Consider the following 18,169-nt stretch of genomic DNA (forward strand, 5'->3'; position numbering starts at 1 on the left):
TTCAGAATGTAATGTAATTATCAATTAGTTACTATTAACCCAGCAAACAAAAATTAATTAAAACGTGAAATAAGCCACAAGATTCATTTGTTTAAGGTGACAAGCTGTTCTGCTTTCTAAGTGAATTGACTGAATGCACAGACTTTAAATAGGAGAGGTGCGGGAACAATTTCCACAATGTTCCACATAATAATTACTTGAGAATTCAATAGCAGGAACTATGTCGATCTATCTTTACATTTCCAGCGGCTAACAGTGTCCAGCACCTTACAGGTGCTGTTTTTAAGTGATCTTCTCAGTCATAAAATTCCCTTTCCACAGCCCAATATATCCCCCACCTCAAAGAAGTCCATAATATTGTATGCCATGAACTGTTCACAGACGAAAAAGCATTCGAATCTGATGCTTGACATGGTCTATTGGGTCTAAGTTCACTTGCTTTCATTCCTCTATTCTGTTACTGCCTTGGTGGTGGTTTCACTTTTCAGCGTTTGGGTATGTCCTCAAACACAAGACTTTTATAGGTGTTCCAAGGGTCCGGACTCCAAAGAGCATTACAAACGTACCAGGACCCTGCCGAAGGCAGTCCTCGCTTGGTCCTCTGGACCTTGGAGCCGCCCTTTAAACGCTCACGTAAGCGAGGCGACGCCCACGGGTGGCCGCGGCGCAGGCGCGCAGAAGGCGAGCCACGGGACGCTGACAAGCGGCGAGGAGCGAGCTGAGCTCCAGGGTCCTCGGCCCTGGCCGCCTGGACCCGGCCTCTAGGGCTGCGCGGGCGGCCGTCGAGAGTGACCGCACTCCGTCACTCGGGGCTTGCCACCGGGACACCCCAAATTCCGGCACCGCGCCCTGCCTCTCTGCATTTGCCGACCCCCAGCGTCAGCGCGTGGGCGGGCGGTGGGGGCGGAGCTCGCCCTCTCGGGCCGCTGATTGGCTGCCTCCGCTTCCCTTTCACCTTCCCGGCTGCGAAGTTCAGGTGTGAAGGGACCGCGATCTGCGAGCCCGCCGCTGTCTGAGAGGTTGCGGTTTGCTCTCGCAGGGAGGCGTTAATCTCGCTCAGGCTTCTGCGGCAGCGCCCCACCAGCCCAGTTTCCGGAAATAGTTTGGGTTTATATTATTTTCTCGGACGGTGGAAGATGTTGGCATTTATGTTCGCCTCTACACGAATGTTTGGCTGGCAACTTAAATGACTATTTTTCTCAGAAACGCAAGATATTCCCCCCCAAGGTGTTCATACTGTTATTTTTCATGACAGATCTTGACCACAATACATACAAAAAATACATAGAGATGATAACTAATATAGTTATACTGAGTCTGATCATTTGCATTTCTTTAGCTTTCTGGATTATGTCTATGACTGCAAGCACCTATTATGGTGAGTATGAATGTTCTAAATTGTCTTTCTATAACCTAATCGGTGAAATTTAGAAAGTACCATTGTGAAAGCCAAAACTCATATCTTCTGAATGGTTATAAACTGTTGTGTTTACTTAATTTCCACGGCCTGATTTGCATTTACTAACACGGAAATATGCAGTGCCTTGAACGTTTTAAAGCTTTTAGTAAATGCTGCTTGTCATAATACTAGTTATACCGGTTCCAAAATGTCTTTTATTTCATGTAATTATTACATCTAGCTTGGTGAAAAATAAGTGAGATTAAACATAATTTTGCAAAGCAATTTCAGTGATGCTTTTAATAAGAATATTAGTAAGGAAGTTTATCAGTTTCATGTGTCCTGTAAAAAATAAAAAGTAAAAATAAATGATGATACAATGTTTACATTTGGAGATTTGGAAGATTTGTCTGCTGTTTGGTCACTGCAAAAGAACAGACGTGTTTTAAAGGCTGAAGCCAATTTGCATAAATATGAGGTACTCTGAACTCAAATCTTTTTTGCGGTACGCGGGCCTCTCACTGTTGTGGCCCCTCCCGTTGCGGAGCACAGGCTCCGGACGCGCAGGCTCAGTGGCCATGGCTCACGGGGCCCAGCTGCTCCGCGGCATGGGGGATCTTCCCGGACCGGGGCACGAACCTGTATCCCCTGCATCAGCAGGTGGACTCTCAACCACTGCGCCACCAGGGAAGCCCTCAAATCTTTAAGATTTTGAAACTGCCTTAGAGCATAAGTATGCCTTTGTACAAACTTCCTTGGTACCCCTTTATAAAAACAATACCGTTCAGTTCAAAGGAAAAGTGAAAAACAGAGTGAGAAAGTAAACTCTTATAAATGGTTTTATCATAAATGATTACCTTTTTAGACCTTAGTCCTTTTGCAAAAAAACATGTGAATAATCGAGTGCATGTTCTCCAGGGTACACGTGCTTTCAAGGCTGTTCATTCATAATGATTCCCAGTAGGGGATGAGGGCTCGGGGAGGAGAGGTATGTGAGAAGATTCTCCTTAATGCCAGTATTAACTATGACTTGAACTACATAGAATAAATCAGGATTTGTAAATTGAAGTGACCCCTTGGGGCCAGGCACCTGATGCAGATAAGTGAAGCTCTCCAAGGCTTTACTGTGCATATTAAACACATGGGAACAGTTTACACTTCTAGAAATAGGATTTTCCCAATTTTTTTTTTTTAACATTTCACCCTCTTTGTCTTGCATTTTCCAATTTTTGATAGAAACCTGGGCACAAGCAATAGTTCACACTTTTCTTTACTATAATCACTCAGCCTTGGTGTTTAAGAGTCTGTCAGGAATGGCGGGGACTTTAAATGGGAAAGCCATGACCTGTCTAAAGGAGGTGACTTCTCTACCTGTAGTCAATTCTGCCCGTGGGCCTGAACTTCCAGTTTTTAAAAACAGAAAACAAGAATCTGGATTTTTATACGAAATTTCCTAAACTTTAAATATTGATTCAAACTGAAAAAAATTATGCTAGCTAAACAAAACATCTGTGAGCTGGATGCAACCTTTGGAAAAATCAGTTGCTAACCTTTGAGTCCTGAGGTGTGTAGCCTGTGGGAGGATTTTAAAAAATCTCTGTGAAAGGTAGAGAGAGGAATAATTGGATCCTGTTAAGAAAGGTATTTGTTCTATACAGTTCTTGAGAATGAATACATGCCTCCTTTCCAAAAAAATAAAGAACCAGAGCTTCATTTCAGATCTCCAAATATCTATCAAATACCCATTATTATAAATAGTTGTAAATGGTTCTCTAAACTTGGACAGGACTTATTTGGTCATTCCCCACTAGGATTGTCTCTCTGAAAATATATAATTCTCAACATGAATATTTTACTTTGGTGGCTTTATCTCAGTTTCTCTACTTACCACAGTATTTTAATCCAGAATGCAGTTATCAAAACTCGCAGCCGGGCTTCCCTGGTGGTGTAGTGGTTGAGAGTCCGCCTGCCGATGCAGGGGATGCGGGTTCGTGCCCCGGTCCGGGAAGATCCCACATGCCGCGGAGTGGCTGGGCCCGTGAGCCATAGCCGCTGAGCTTGTGCGTCCGGAGCCTGTGCTCTGCAACGGGAGAGGCCAAGACAGTGAGAGGCCCGCGTACCGAAAAACAAAACAAAACAAAACAAAACTTGCAGCCAAAGCTAACCTGTGCAGGCTTCATACAATTTATGCTCTACCTTTATAATTTTTCAGGTAACTTACAGCCTATTTCTCCTTGGCGTTGGCTGTTTTCAGTTTTTGTTCCCGTTTTGATCGTCTCTAATGGCTTTAAAAAGAAGAGTCTAAATCATAGTGGGGCTTTAGGAGGTATGTTTTTCTTTTGAATGTTTAACCATATAATAAGTGCTTGCTTATATAATTTAAACTCATGTTTTCTAAATTCTGAATATATGAGCCTATAAATCACAATGTTGCATATTTTAGACAATGATAAAGTTATGCATTACTCAACTTTACTATTCTGTCAAAATTTCAGAAACTAACATACCCTTTTAGTGTGATGTACAAATTGAACCTTGTAATTGATAACAACTAGATTAGTAGGATAGACTTTTGAGGACCTTGGTTATTCTGCTCCTGAGTTGGTTTAAATTTTCTGCTAGTGGAAACATTGGAACATTTTTCCTCGAGGTAAAATAGAGGAGCCATTGAGAAGAATAGCACTTGGAAATTGCTATTAATAGCCTCAGGCAGAGTAGTCCCAACTGAGTATTCTTGATTCATTCTTCAGAGTTGAGATGGGGACAGGCCATTTATTTATTCTTCTAGCAAATATTTGTTGAGCAGTTACTGTGCGCCACTCTTCTAGAAACTGGGGATATAGCTGATTTCAGATTTTATGGAACTTTTATTCTTTAGTACAGATAGATAATAAACATAAAATACATAAAACTTTTAATATAACGATAAAGTTTATGAGAAAAATATTAAAGATAATAAAGTGTGTATATTGGGGAATGTGGGGCATTCTTCTGTGGATAGGGTCTGGATTAACCTTTCTTCTAAAGAGGTTGTTTTGAACTGGGACCTGAAGAAGTCAGAAATGAGAAGATCTGAGAGAAGCATGTTCCGCTGACAGACAAGTAGAAAGGCCCTGACATGTTCAAGCCTGGCTTGTTCAGGTGTGAGAATAAGGCTCATTTGACTGGAAAATAGGAAGAAAAGGAAAAGTAGAGTAAGATAAAGTTGAAGAAGTGGGTAAGGGCCAGATAATACAGGGCTTATCAGGACACAGTAAAGATTTTATCCCAAACTAGAATCCCCCCTGCCTTGAACCAGGGGATTGATGGGATCTGATCTGACTTTGGGATTTTCATATCCTACCAGTGTTATAAGCCCCAAGACATGAGGATTCCCCCCCACCACCACCACCAAATACTTCCTGTAGGCTGAGATCACTACAGGATAAAGATTATTTAGAACTGGCAGGTCTTGAAGCTGCCTACCTAGCCTTCAAAATGCTGATAATCATTAGCCCTAATGCACTGTAGAGACACCCTATCCCCTCTGTGTTTACATACAGCAGATGTTTCATGAAGTTTTATAAACTAGAGCAGGCCTTCACGGAGGCAATATAGCCTGATAAGTAAAAGAACAAGCACTAGAATCAGGCAGGATGAGTTTGAGTAAGAGTTATGGCTTTGGAAAAGTCACGTAACCTCTCTGTACCTCAGTTTTCAGAGAAATGGGTTTTTAATATCTAACCTAGAAATTAACACAACATTGTAAATCAACTATACTTCAATTTTTAAAAATTTCAAAAAATAAATAAATGCTTCCTGTGCATAAAAAAAAATTTAACCTAGAGAAGGACAAATCATGAAAGTAATAAAGCTTAAACTTCATGGCATTTCATTTACAATGGTACCTTTCAAGGTTCTAGGAAGAGCCCTAGCAATGTGCTCTCATTGTCTTCTTGTTTTGTAAATTTTACAGAGATAAAAGATATTTTTGTGCTTTTTTTTAAAAAGAGGCCCCCCCCCAAAAAAAAGAGGGCCCCCAATTTATAAGCATCAGGACCCACAAAATCTTGATCCACCCCTGATTTCATTCTTAGGATTGCAGTAAGAATTAAGTGAGATAATTACTATAAAGTTTTTAGCTCAGAGCCTAGCACATAGCCAACATGTATAGGGTGCTTTTTATTATTAGGCACAGTTCTTCAGAATCATGCTCATTTTCCTTCTTCATAATTGAGATACACTGTTCATTTCTGTTGAGAAATTGAGAAATCTGTTGTTAGCACTTTGAAAGTAATTACTCATTTATAACAAATAATTTGAGCAATCTCTATTTGAATATAACAATATAGAGTTATGCTTTGCTAAAAATGTCCTTTCTCAGGTAGCCTTGCCTTGGTTTTCATTGTTCTTGACCTGTGGGAAGAAGCGTCAAGTTCTTCTTGAAGTACTGTCTTCCTTTGGCTTCCATGCTGTATATGATCCTGTTTCTCCTCTTACTTTTCTGATCTCCACTTTTTTTTCTTTCCTACTACCATTTCCTTTTCTGCCTCCTGGCCCTTTGGCCTCTACTCCTCTCCTACCTGGCTTGATTTAGAATTAGAAGATGTAGGGACTTCCCTGGTGTTCCAGTGGTTAAGACTTCGCCTTCCAGTGCAGGGGGAGCAGGTTGGATCCCTGGTCGGGGAGCTAAGATCCCACATGCCTTGTGGCCAAAAAACCAAAACATAAAACAGAAGCAATATTATAACAAATTCAGTAAAGACTTTTAAAAAAAGAATTAAAAGATATATATTTGAATTGTAGCATTGCCATCTGCTATCTTTGTGAACTTGTCCATGTCACGTAACTCCTCAGAGACTCACTTTCTTCATCTCCTATGAAATAGGTCCTTATGGGCTTATTGGTGAGGCTCAAACAAGATAATGTGTGGGACAACATATCTTTTTAAACTATAAAGTATTATACAATAAACTCCCCAAAGACACAGAGTGTATCATATTCTTCTGTGTCCTAAGCTTTTTTGAATAGCGCTACATGCTCTTATAATAGTGCTTAGGAAATATATGTAGATTGATTTTAAAACCACTACCCTTTTCCTAGTCATTGCATTCTGTGGAATTTTGGTATCATTTTTGTTTGGAGTTTTTTTTTTTTCCTTAAGGACAAAAAACTGTAATGTTGATTCAAGGTATATCATAGTACTTGGGAATACTGTCCTGAAGTATAACTGCAAGTCACTTAAACTTTGTGTTATAATTTTCCCACCCATCAAATTAGAGGGAATAATATTATCTATAGCATTGACTTATCATGAGGAGTCATATGTGTAAAATGCTTAGCACAGGACCTGGCACTCATAAAATAGCAACATGTATTTTATAAATGTTAGTATTGTTTTCCTTCCACAACTACTATTACAGTCATAGGAATTTTACTAAGGTTTGCCATACCATGTCTTTAGTGTGCTTGGGATTGAGAAGAGTTTCAGCACTTCCTCAGGATCTGGGTATTTAGAGTCCTCTGTGACACAGGAACATATACCTCAGTGTTGAAGGAAGAGGGGAGGGGTTGAGGCATTGCTTAGGGTGGACACTGAAGTGAAGGGCTCTTGTCTCCTTGAGAGAAAGAATGCTTCTAGAATAAGGAGAGGATCACATGAGGGGTTATGTGAGAATGTACTTGTAAACTGTAAAGCACTGTGCAGGTGATTTGCTCCAAGAAAGTGTTGTCTAGTCTAGTTTTTCAGTGTGTTCCTTTGAACATGTCTGTGTGGACAGTTTGTCATCAGTCTCTTGGCTTGACAAGTTTAAATTTAATTTCACTTGCCAAGACGCTTAGGCTTAATGGTTTCCCATTTTTTTTAATTCATTCATTCAACAAATATTTAGTAAGGGTCCCCTGTATGCCAGACATTGTTCTGGGCACTGAAGACTTAGTAATGAACAAAATAGATAAAAATCCCACTGTCAGAGGAGACAGATGATAAGTAAGATGGGTTTGAGGCATTTAATCCCCAGAAGGAGATGCTGTAAGTGTAATGGAAGTGCACAGCCAATGAGGTGTTGTCAGGAAGGGCCAGTGGTTGTGCTCTATGTGTTCTCACAAGGATGGCCTTACCTCTTTGGTTATCATAATTCGGGTCTGGCGTTCAGTCTTTTGAAATAGAAACCTCATTCTATCAGGTACCCAGAGTTGATTAGAGCCAAGAAAACTGGTTTATGTTGCCATTGTTATAAGAGACTAATATATGAGCCAGAATGCTACTTTATTAATCTGATAAAATATAGAACTACTGGGCCAAGTGGAATACAAACATCACTGTTCAGACATGTCCAGTTCTTGCAGTCAGACCACTTGAGAAGTCAGATTGTAATGAGAAGGTTGCTTTGGCAGAGTACAGAGTCTGAGAAACAGTCAGTAATGCAAATCCACAGGTCAAACAGTCCTGTCCCTTATATAGTATTTACGTCTGCCAACCTCTGGTTCTCTTGGCCTTCATATTCTGTATTTTGGGCTAACCAGCCTTCTTTTGATTCCCATAGTCTTTCTCTAGGCAAATTACTTATAATATAATTGATTAGGTTTGAGTTTATTAAGTTATAAAATTCCAGTCCTACCTTTCCCTTTCCTGTCTCCCAGATATTATTCCCAGGTCCCCTTGGTTGGAATTTTGGGTAACTCTACTCCCACTATCAAAGACATTTGTAGACAGTGTTGTTTTACTTCCCTAGATGGCATCTGCCAGTTATAGAATTTACCTGTTTTAAGCTCAGAAGGCAGCCATAATTCTTGAGTCTTCACAGTCTTTGGGAGCATCCGATTGTTATGCAAATTAACTCCTTAGCACGGACGATTAAAGATGATAGAGGTGGGTTGAAGAGGTGGAAAAGACACCAAGTGGAGTTAGCAGTTACTAATCTAAAAGTTGTCATAACTGGGAGATGCAAAAAGTTCTAAGATATTTTTTAGACTACATAAAAGAAATCATTCCTTCAAAGCACATTAGCTTCAATTTATTTCCTCATTCCGAACCTGTCATCAACTTGAACACTGATCACTTCATGTGATATTTTGAGGTGTTTGAAGTAAAAAGGATGTAGATTCCTTTTTGTAGCATATCAGTGTAGGTTTTTTTAGGGCCATCTCACTTTGGGTGTGCTTAAGACTGTGGAACAAATTGTTAACAGTGACTGACCATAGAGAAGGGATGGGAGTGGCGGTGGTGAGGGAAGGAGGCACTTTGACTTCTGTATGTTTTGGCTTTCCCCTCCAATACCCATGTAGTAATTTTGTAATAAGTTTAAAAACAATTGAAAAAACTTAAAGGTTGGGTAACATAATAATATTCATCTTTGTTATTATAATAATAACACATAATTGCAATAATAATGATGTTCTTGTTGAGGTTTTGCCACTGTAACTGCCATTATTGCCAATGATATTAGATAACATTTATTACGGGCCTCTTACATGCTGGGTTTATAATAAGCATATTATAAAAATTATCTCATTTAACTTTTCACATCAAGCCAGTGAGGTAGGAATTATTATTCTTCTTAATACACCAATGAGAAATTGAGGCTTAAAGTTAGGTAACATCTAGTCATGCAGAAGTAAGTGGAAGAGTCAAGATTTTAACTCGAGTCTGTTCAACTCCAGAGCTGAAGCACTTTATTTTACTTTATACAGCATTATAGCGATTTCTTGCACTCTCAGTAAAAAAGTACTAAACATAAGTAAAATGCCAATAACCGAGTATCTCTGGATGGATCAATCAGTCAGGATGGAGCTAACCAATAGAAAATTTCCTATTGCTACAGAAATAGGAACCTGGTCCCTTGTTCTATTATTTAATACTTATTTATTAAATACATGGTAACTTATTTAATAATTATTTAATATCTATTCTGTTACTTAGTAGAACTTTGCTTATTGTGTTATTTAATAAAAATAAATCTTAATATAGCAAAACTCAATCTATTTATCTTACGAGTTCCAGAGAGCAGAAATTGTCAACCATGAACGCCATGGTTGCCACTCTTGGGTGCCACTGATCTGAGTACTCAGTGGCAGACTAGCACATTTTCTCCCTGAAAGAAGGAAGATAAAATTGTCAAAAGTGTGCTTGAAAGTTCAAAATCACATATAGAGAAAGTTCAAAATCACATATAGAGAAAGTTCAAAATCACAAAATCCTTCCTTGTGTAAGGAAGAAGGAAAAATAAGAAAACATGCATATATCTGCTTATCTTCATAAAAGAAAACACAGGAATGATAAACTGGAGAACAATGATGTTGAATACATACAAAGAATGGAAAGAGAGCAAAATATAGAGGGAGGGGCAGAAGGGACATGGGAGGAAGTGACACCTCTCTAAATATACCTTTTTGTGTAAGTGTGACTTTTAAAAGCATGTTTAAGAATATCAGTGAAGTTGGGAAGGGGGGGGGGATCTAAAACTGAAAGCAAACTAAAACAGATGAACCCAACTGTATTTTAAATGAATACTATAAGCTCACTGAAGGGAGAAAAAGAAAAAGAGTAACTTATGGACCCAGTATTTAACTATATTCTTTATTCCTTCAGTCTGGGGTTACAGGAAGGGGAGAATTACAAATTACTATTTTTAGTAGGTTTGTTTTTGTTGTAGTATGGGTGAAGCAATTCTAAAACAGTTTTTTAGATGTAATAGAGATGGAGCAGATGAGTGAAATTGTCATTGTTGTTTGAGGCCAGAGTTCTAACTAAGGAAAAAGGCATACAAATATGGAATGGGGAAAAGCAAGAGAGAACCTGTGGAGATAGATTGAAACTGGAGTTACTGGTGTGATCTTGTGATTCCCCAAATATTTATGTGTATGTGTATATACATGTGTATGTTCCCATATATAAGCATGCATATATATGCATGTGTGTATATTTGTGTGTGTGTGTATTCACTTGCTTTGTCCACAAAAAGCAAATATACTAGAACACACCATAAGCCTAGATTTTGACCTCTGACCTTCATTCCCCACTGTAATGAACCAGAGCTCCTCAGAGAAACGGTTGCTTCCAGGGCTGGGGCAAGGTAGGTCTAAGATGAGCCTTGAGCATTTTGTTATGCCCAAAAGAAAAGAAATGCTAAAAAAAAAAAAAAAAGAGGGAGAGAGGGAGATCATGTCACATGAATGCTGTCTTGAGCTCGTCTATCTTGTCTGATATTAGTATAGCCACTGCTGCTCTCTTTTGGTCACTTATTTGCATGGATTATCTTTTTCAATCCTTTTACTTTCAGACTATTTGTGTCTTTGGATTTAAAGTGAGTCTCTTGTAGACAGCATATAGTTGGACCACGTATTTTTATCCATTTTGCCAATCTCCATCTTTTGATTGGATCATTTAACCCATTTACATTTAAAATAATTACTAATAAGGGGAGACTTACTTCTGTCATGTTGGAATTTGTTTTCTATATGCCTCTCTCTCCTAGATTTACTCTTGGATGCTCTATTTATTGAATTTTCCTTGTAAAGTAGAAAAACATCCCAGGCTATGGGGGGAAAATGTAAAAAATAGAAACTTGAAAGACCCTATACTGTTTGGTAATATCTTAGTTGGTAAAAATATAAAGGTATGGGAAATGAACATTTCCAGTTATAATATGAAAATAACTGAAAAAAATCATTCTTTTTTTCACAGCATTAATGTATGGACTAAGTGTAATTTTGTGTATATATGTGTTTCTTTCAGGGCTCGTGGTTGGATTTATCCTAACCGTTGCAAATTTCAGCTTTTTCACCTCTTTGCTGATGTTTTTTCTTTCTTCCTCAAGACTCACTAAATGGAGGGGAGAAACAAAGAAACGTCTAGATTCAGAATACAAGGAAGGTAGAATGAATTATGTTTAACGTTACTTAAAATAGGAACCTTTATTTCATCTTAACATATCATAAGCTTTTAATCAGAACATGTTTAGACTATTGAAACATAAATTTTATGAGAATTACTTTAGTAGTAGCCTGATATAGTTTATTATTACTTTACCACAATAGCAAATAACAGCAGAATTGTAGAAATACTGAAGTCTATCATTCATTATTCTAAAACAATATAGAATGTGGGCAAAGTTACCATCCCACTTTTAGTCATTTTTGAAATTTTAGTCATTTTTCTTTTAAGTTTTGAAATGTAAGTTCCTAAAAATGCATGATTTTCCTCCTGAGGAGAAAATATTTTTTGTCCTTTTCATTCCCTTGTTTGTTCCTAGGTGGGCAGAGGAATTGGATTCAGGTATTCTGTAATGGAGCTGTGCCCACAGAGCTGGCCCTGCTATACATGATAGAAAATGGCCCTGGGGAAATCCCAATAGATTTTTCCAAGCAGCACACTGCTTCTTGGATGTGTTTGTCTCTCTTGGCTGCACTGGCCTGCTCTGCTGGAGACACATGGGCTTCAGAAGTTGGCACTGTTCTGAGTAAAAGCCCACCGAGGCTGATAACAACCTGGGAGAAAGTTCCAGTAGGTGAGTCTTTATTTAAGTTTCTTTAAAAAACAAAAATGGGGAGACGCAAGAGGGAAGAGATATGGGAACATATGTATATGTATAACTGATTCACTTTGTTATAAAGCAGAAACTAACACACCATAAAGCAATTATACTACAATAAGGATGTTAAAAAAAATGAACAAAAAGCCTCTTGATTTATTGTGTTTCTTATTTAAAAGCCTTTTAAGAATTTCAGTTTGTCTCCTTAATTGGAAAATCGCTATAGGATATTAAATCGGTGATAATAAATAATATTTTTAGGAAGGAAGTGTTAGTAATTCCTAGATAAATGATATAGAAACATAGAGATTGGCCCACAGGCTTATCAGTGGGAAAGGAAAAGGAAGGAAATGATACAGTATTTCTTGGGAGCCTGTTATGTGGTTAGTGCTTCAATGTATATCTCATTTCCCCATTATCATTATCAACTACTACTACTACTAGTACTGCTACTAGTACTTTATCATTGTCTCCTCCTCCTTCCTCTCATTTTCCTTCTTTTCCCCTTCATCATCATCATCATCATAATAACAGTTAACATATTTGAGTACCTACTATGTGCAAAGCAGTGTTCTAACTGCTCTCCATGGATTACTGTTTACCCTTAATAACCATGTGAATTGGTCCTTTTATTGTTTACATCTTACAAATGAGTAAACTAAGGCATAGAGAAGTTAGGTAACTTAGTTTAGTAACTTAGTTACTTCACCACAGTAACCAGACTTGGAAATGACAGGACTAAGATTGAAACCAGGCAGTCTAGCTCTACTAAACTATTCCACATCACTGCTTAGAATGTCAGGAGTTACTGAGGAGAAAAGCCTGTTTTCTAAGTAGGATGGTCTTTGGATTGCATCAAAGTGAACCCTTTCTTTAAATTAGTCTTGATTAGATAGGTACCAAAATATTTTGCTTTTTTTGACTTTATGCGTTTGCTGATTGTTAACCAGATGATTTTATCCATGTTCTTCTTTAGGGACCAACGGAGGAGTTACGATGGTGGGCCTTGCCTCCAGTCTCCTTGGAGGGACCTTTGTGGGCATTGCATACTTCCTCACGCAGTTGGTTTTTGTTAATGATTTAGACATTTCTGCTCCTCAGTGGCCAATTATTGCATTTGGGGGTCTGGCTGGATTACTAGGATCAATTGTGGATTCGTATTTAGGAGCTACCATGCAATTTAGTGGTAAGAACATTACCTTATTGTTGTAACTTATTGGTGTATTAAAGAAATGGGAACTCAGCCATGCACACTGGTGGCAGGGCCTAGCTGCTACAAAGAAGATATGTTTTAGACAACACTCATGTTTATGGGCAAAAAATTCGAGGACTGTATTTTTGACTAATTGTATAATAAGTTATTTTAGTTTCTTTTCTGTGGAAAGTGTAGAGCATTACAACAAGGATTTTTAATGTAGGGTTGTTTTTTTCACCCATGCTGTTAATTGTTAAATGCAGTAGTCTGATCATGACACTGAATAAATGTGTCCTTAAAAAAAATGGGGGGACTTCCCTCGTGGTCCAGTGGTAAAGAATCTGCCTTACAGTGCAGGGGATTCAGGTTCAATCCCTGGTCAGGGAACTAAGATCTCACATGCCGTGGGGCAACTAAGCCCACGTGCCATGACTGCTGAGCTCGCACGCGTCAACTCGAGAGCCTGCGTGCCACAAACTACAGAGCTCTAGTGCCCTGGAGCCTGCACGCCACGACTAGAGAAGAGAAAATCCACACGCCACAGCTAGAGAGAAGCCCGCGCACCACAATGAAGAGCCTGCGTGCTGCAACTAAGTCCCTACGCAGCCCAAAATAAATAAATAAATAAATCTTTAAAAAAAAGAAAGAAATTGGGAAGAAATATGGAAAAGGAAAAAAAGAGATGTGATAATAAAAACAATTGCCAAGACACAGGTTGTTGGGGGACCCAGAATGAAAGAGCAAAGTCTCCTCTACCATTTTGAATTTCTCATTCTTTTGTGTCAAATTGATTGAAAGAGAATTACTCCTACAGAGCAATGAGTAGAAGCTCTGTAGGGAAGATAGGATAGTGCAGGAGACAGATGCTTTTGCTTATGGGACTTTACCTAATCCCACGGACGCAGAATTTTGGAGTCAGATCATTATAATGTCCCTCCTTCCATTTATTTTCCAAGTCCATTTGAGAAATAATTATTCTAATAATCTGACTCTACACATATGATGTACTTTTCTACTGTGACATCATGTTTGCTATCCTCCCCACTGAGTTTTTAGTCTCACTCAAGATATATGAGAGAGTCCATTTTCTCCAGAATTTTCTGTGCTTTGCATCTAAGGCTCTCCTGTCATGTCAGTGTACTGACATGTTCTGTTAGGTGTGTATTTGCTCCACCCTCTAACCAACCACGTTTTCTCCTTTGATTCATGCAGTGAAGAGGCTAGACATCTGGAGAATGGTTCCCTGAATACAGTGCTCCCAATTCTCTTCATGTCCCAAGATAATCGACTTTTACTTCCACTCCCCTTTCCACCATCAGAACATTTGTTCTCTCAGGTTCATTAGTCTTATCTAGATGCTGAGGAGGAAGCAATCTGATTTTAATTTATACTAAAGGGTTAGTAACCATATATGCACACGCACGTGCACACACACACACACACACACACACACACACACCCATTACACGTCTTTGTAAAGAGCCTAGGTTTTATTCTAAACTGGGCTCTAACTGGGAAGTTTCTGATCATATTAAGTGGGTTGGGGAAAAAAATGTGGGCTGGGGAGCAGATTAGATTCATCTTTGTGTGCCTTCTTTGTGTAAGCACCTTGCTACTCCTGGGTATCCATTGTAGAAGCTCCTATTCTCAGGAGTCTCACAGGTTGGTCTTAGGAGGGGAGCCACTGGGAAGGCAAGCCCTGTCTGCCAGTTTCATGCCATCTCTGCTTTTCAGTTTCTCCCTTCTACTTTGGAAAGAACTCCAGCATTGTTGAGAGAGCAGCATTGAGGTGTATTGAAACCCATTTATTCAAAGAGACCTTTTGTAATCATGGGTTCCGTATCACTCATCATATACATTATCCTCTAAAGTCATTTTACGAATGGCTGAGAATCTTTGAAAGATTATCTCCTTTGGAGGAGAAAGCTAATTTTTTTTTTCAAGTCATTTGGATTTTCCACCTCACTTGCTTCTTTTTCATTGCAGGTTTGGATGAAAGCACTGGCATGGTGGTCAGCAGCCCAGCGAATGAGGTGAAGTACATAGCAGGGAAACCCATTCTTGATAACAATGCCGTGAATCTGTTTTCTTCTGTCCTTGTCGCCCTCTTGCTCCCAACAGCAGCTGCTTGGGGTTTTTGGCCCAGACAGTGAATTTTATTTCATTTACTAAAGTTAAAACTTCGGTAAATTCAGCTAAATTTGCAATTCTAAGTCTCATCCCAAGAAGAGTAATTGTAATGACAAAGCAGAAATGCCAGCTTCTCTTCTATTCCATTACAATGGAACTCCACGTTTTTCCTCTCTCTGAACTCCATTTTAACAACTAATATCTTTTTGGTGAAAGACAAGGCTCATAGAATTTATGCATATTTTTCTTCTGCTGAATGGAACTTGAGCCGTGAAACTATAATGTCCCTATATATTGAACTGAAAGTTCCTGCATGGTAGATATAAATTTTATTTTGTTTGTTTAAATCAGTAAAGGGACTAAAAGTAATAAAATTTTTAAATGGCTCAGTTGTGGCAGAGAAATGTCACCATGCCAATTATCCAAATGTTGTATCTGTTTTAAGTATTTAAACCGATGTGTGTGGAAGCCTCAATAAGTGTAGTATCCTGGACTTCTCCCATTACTTGCCATTTATTATTGTAAAAAGTGTGGAGTTGGGGCGGCTGGGCCCGTGAGCCATGGCCGCTGAGCCTGCACGTCCGGAGCCTGTGCTCCGCAACGGGAGAGGCCACAACAGTGAGAGGCCCGCGTACCGCAAAAAAAAAAAAAAAAAAGTGTGGAGTTTGGTTCCTGGTGAGCTGTGAGGTCTACTCCACGTTTGTTTTTCCTTCCTCAGGGTTAGTGATGAAAAAAAGTAAATGTCTTTTTCATGTGACCATTAGAATGCATGAAAAAAATTTATTTTTAGGTAAAGGAAAAGAGATACATCTAAAAAATATGCACCTTACTATATGTTTTAGTTTGTTTCTGAGCAGAAATTATCTTGAATTTAATATTTTTAATGTATTTTCTAGCTTTCTTTGAAATTTGTCTAGGAATCTGATTTACATTGGCATCTTGACCAGTTAAAGAGTCACTGGAAAATTATTGCAATTATTATTTCATTTGCTGTCCTAGAATTCACTGGAAAATGCTATGATTTCCTATTATGTACCTTCTAAGTTGTGCTCTCCTTTACATATAGCCTCAAACAAAGTGAATTCTACTTCTCAGTTTTGTTCTTCACTTTGATGTACGCACTAAAGGGGTTTAACATAGCATGGATTATTGTGCTAAAGTATTTTGAAATATTTCTCATGTGATTTCCATACCTTTCTTCCCCTTCCCCTTTTGCATTCATAAAAAAATTGAGAGATGATATGAATAAGCCACTGTCAGAGTGGAGAAAGCTTTATTTTCTTTGTTGGTGACCCTGCTACAGTGATTATCTAGAAATGACTTGGTTAAGGAAGAATTTTTTTTTTTTTTTTTTTTTTTTTTTTGCGGTACGCGGGCCTCTGACTGCCGTGGCCTCTGCCGCCGCGGAGCACAGGCTCCAGACGCGCAGGCTCAGCGGCCATGGCTCAAGGGCCCAGCCGCTCCGCGGCACGCAGGATCCTCCCGGACCAGGGCACGAACCCGTGTCCCCTGCACCGGTAGGCGAACTCCCAAACACCGCGCCACCAGGGAAGCCCCAAGAAGAATTTTTTAAAAACAGTTGACACACTTAAGCCTTAAGCCAAGAAACTCAGTGGGTCGCAACCCATCTGCTTTGTGTATACATTAGCATCACCTGAGCATCTTTAAAAAAATTACTTGTGTCTGGGCTTCACCCAAAGATTGTGTCTAGTCTGGGGTACAGCCTGGGTACTGGGACATTTTAAATCTCTGGCTGCCCATTAGAGTCATGTAGGGAGTTTTTTAAAATGCTGTTGTCAAGGCTCCTTTCTAGACCAAGTAAATCAAAATGTCTGAAAGTGAGACCCATGCATGGGTCATTTTTAGAAAGCTCCCTCCCTGGGATAGTCTAATGGTTAAACAGGTTGAGAACTACTAAATAAGAATATCCATACACAAATGTCCAATCATTGTGTTGTACACCTGAAACTAATGTCATATGTCTTTAAAAAAAAGATAAAAAAGAAAAGAATATCCTATACCTAAAAGTCTCAAAAGAGTGGGAATTTTCATTTTTATGCAGACAACTATTAGCAGCAGTGCCGTGTGCTGTCTTTATGGATGGATAGCTTCTGGTAATTATACAGTCTTAGAGCTACATCACTTACCAGATCATTCCTGTGGCAGTTTTTTGTGCAGCCTCTTTACTCCTACAGCTGTTCTAACATGCCTCTTTTCTCTTTTCCTGGAGATTCATCCTCATGACATACTTTGGGGCAAAAATACTCATTGGAGACATTTGGGGTTTGGTGGAATCACCACATCAGTAACACTTTGGGGACATACTGCTTCACAATCCTTTGTTTGAAAACCTAGGGTTAGTTGTGTTTTAGAATCAAAATTTTTCAGATTTTAGAAAGTGATAGGGTACCTATAAAATATTTTACTCAATAATCCCAAAAGAGGGCTTCCCTGGTGGCGCAGTGGTTGAGAATCTGCCTGCTAATGCAGGGGACACGGGTTCGAGCCCCGGGAGGATCCCACGTGCTGCGGAGCAACTAGGCCCGTGAGCCAAAACTACCAAGCCTGCGCATCTGGAGCCTGTGCTCCGCAACAAGAGAGGCCGCGATGAAGAGTGGCCCGCACTTGCCACAACTAGAGAAAGCCCTCGCACAGAAACGAAGACCCATCAAGCAAAAATAAATAAATTAATTAATAAACTCCTACCCCCAACATCTTCTTTAAAAAAAACAACCAAACAAAAAAACCCCAAAAGAGTCTAGGATGGCACCCATTATCAAACGCAAATACCACCAGTAAGTGTGTTAACTGAGACTATGAGAGCCTCAGATCAGGTCAGATCAGTTTTTGTTGCAGAATTTAGGAAGAAACTTTCTGTTTTCAGAGCACTTTTGGATATAAGTGTAGATTTTTTTTTAAATGAAGCACTTTAAA

The 18,169-nt window shown here is 39.1% G+C and overlaps 1 protein-coding gene across 1 annotated transcript; it reads left to right on the plus strand.

Annotated features, from left to right (window-relative positions):
- Nucleotides 1-700: 700 nt before the first annotated feature.
- On the plus strand, nt 701-17,513 carry TMEM19 (transmembrane protein 19). Its single transcript, XM_082849763.1, has 6 exons — nt 701-1,378; nt 3,612-3,725; nt 11,115-11,252; nt 11,632-11,886; nt 12,887-13,096; nt 15,092-17,513. The coding sequence occupies exons 1-6, from the start codon at nt 1,249-1,251 to the stop codon at nt 15,256-15,258; spliced, it is 1,014 nt and encodes a 337-aa protein (XP_082705889.1). The 5' UTR covers nt 701-1,248; the 3' UTR covers nt 15,259-17,513.
- The last annotated feature ends 656 nt before the right edge of the window (nt 17,514-18,169 follow it).

This window comes from Leucopleurus acutus, assembly GCF_964270905.1.
Source record: "Leucopleurus acutus genome assembly, chromosome: 11".
In the NCBI taxonomy this organism is placed as follows: domain Eukaryota; kingdom Metazoa; phylum Chordata; class Mammalia; order Artiodactyla; family Delphinidae; genus Leucopleurus; species Leucopleurus acutus.

What these genes read in the sequence shown, in the direction of transcription:
- TMEM19 (XM_082849763.1), top strand. Translation starts at nt 1,249, where the DNA reads ATGACAGATCTTGACCACAATACATACAAAAAATACATAGAGATGATA. An exon ending in TCATAGTGGGGCTTTAGGAG is followed by an intron (nt 3,726 to 11,114) that starts GTATGTTTTTCT and finishes TGTTTCTTTCAG; the next exon opens with GGCTCGTGGTTGGATTTATC. An exon ending in AGCTACCATGCAATTTAGTG is followed by an intron (nt 13,097 to 15,091) that starts GTAAGAACATTA and finishes TTTTCATTGCAG; the next exon opens with GTTTGGATGAAAGCACTGGC.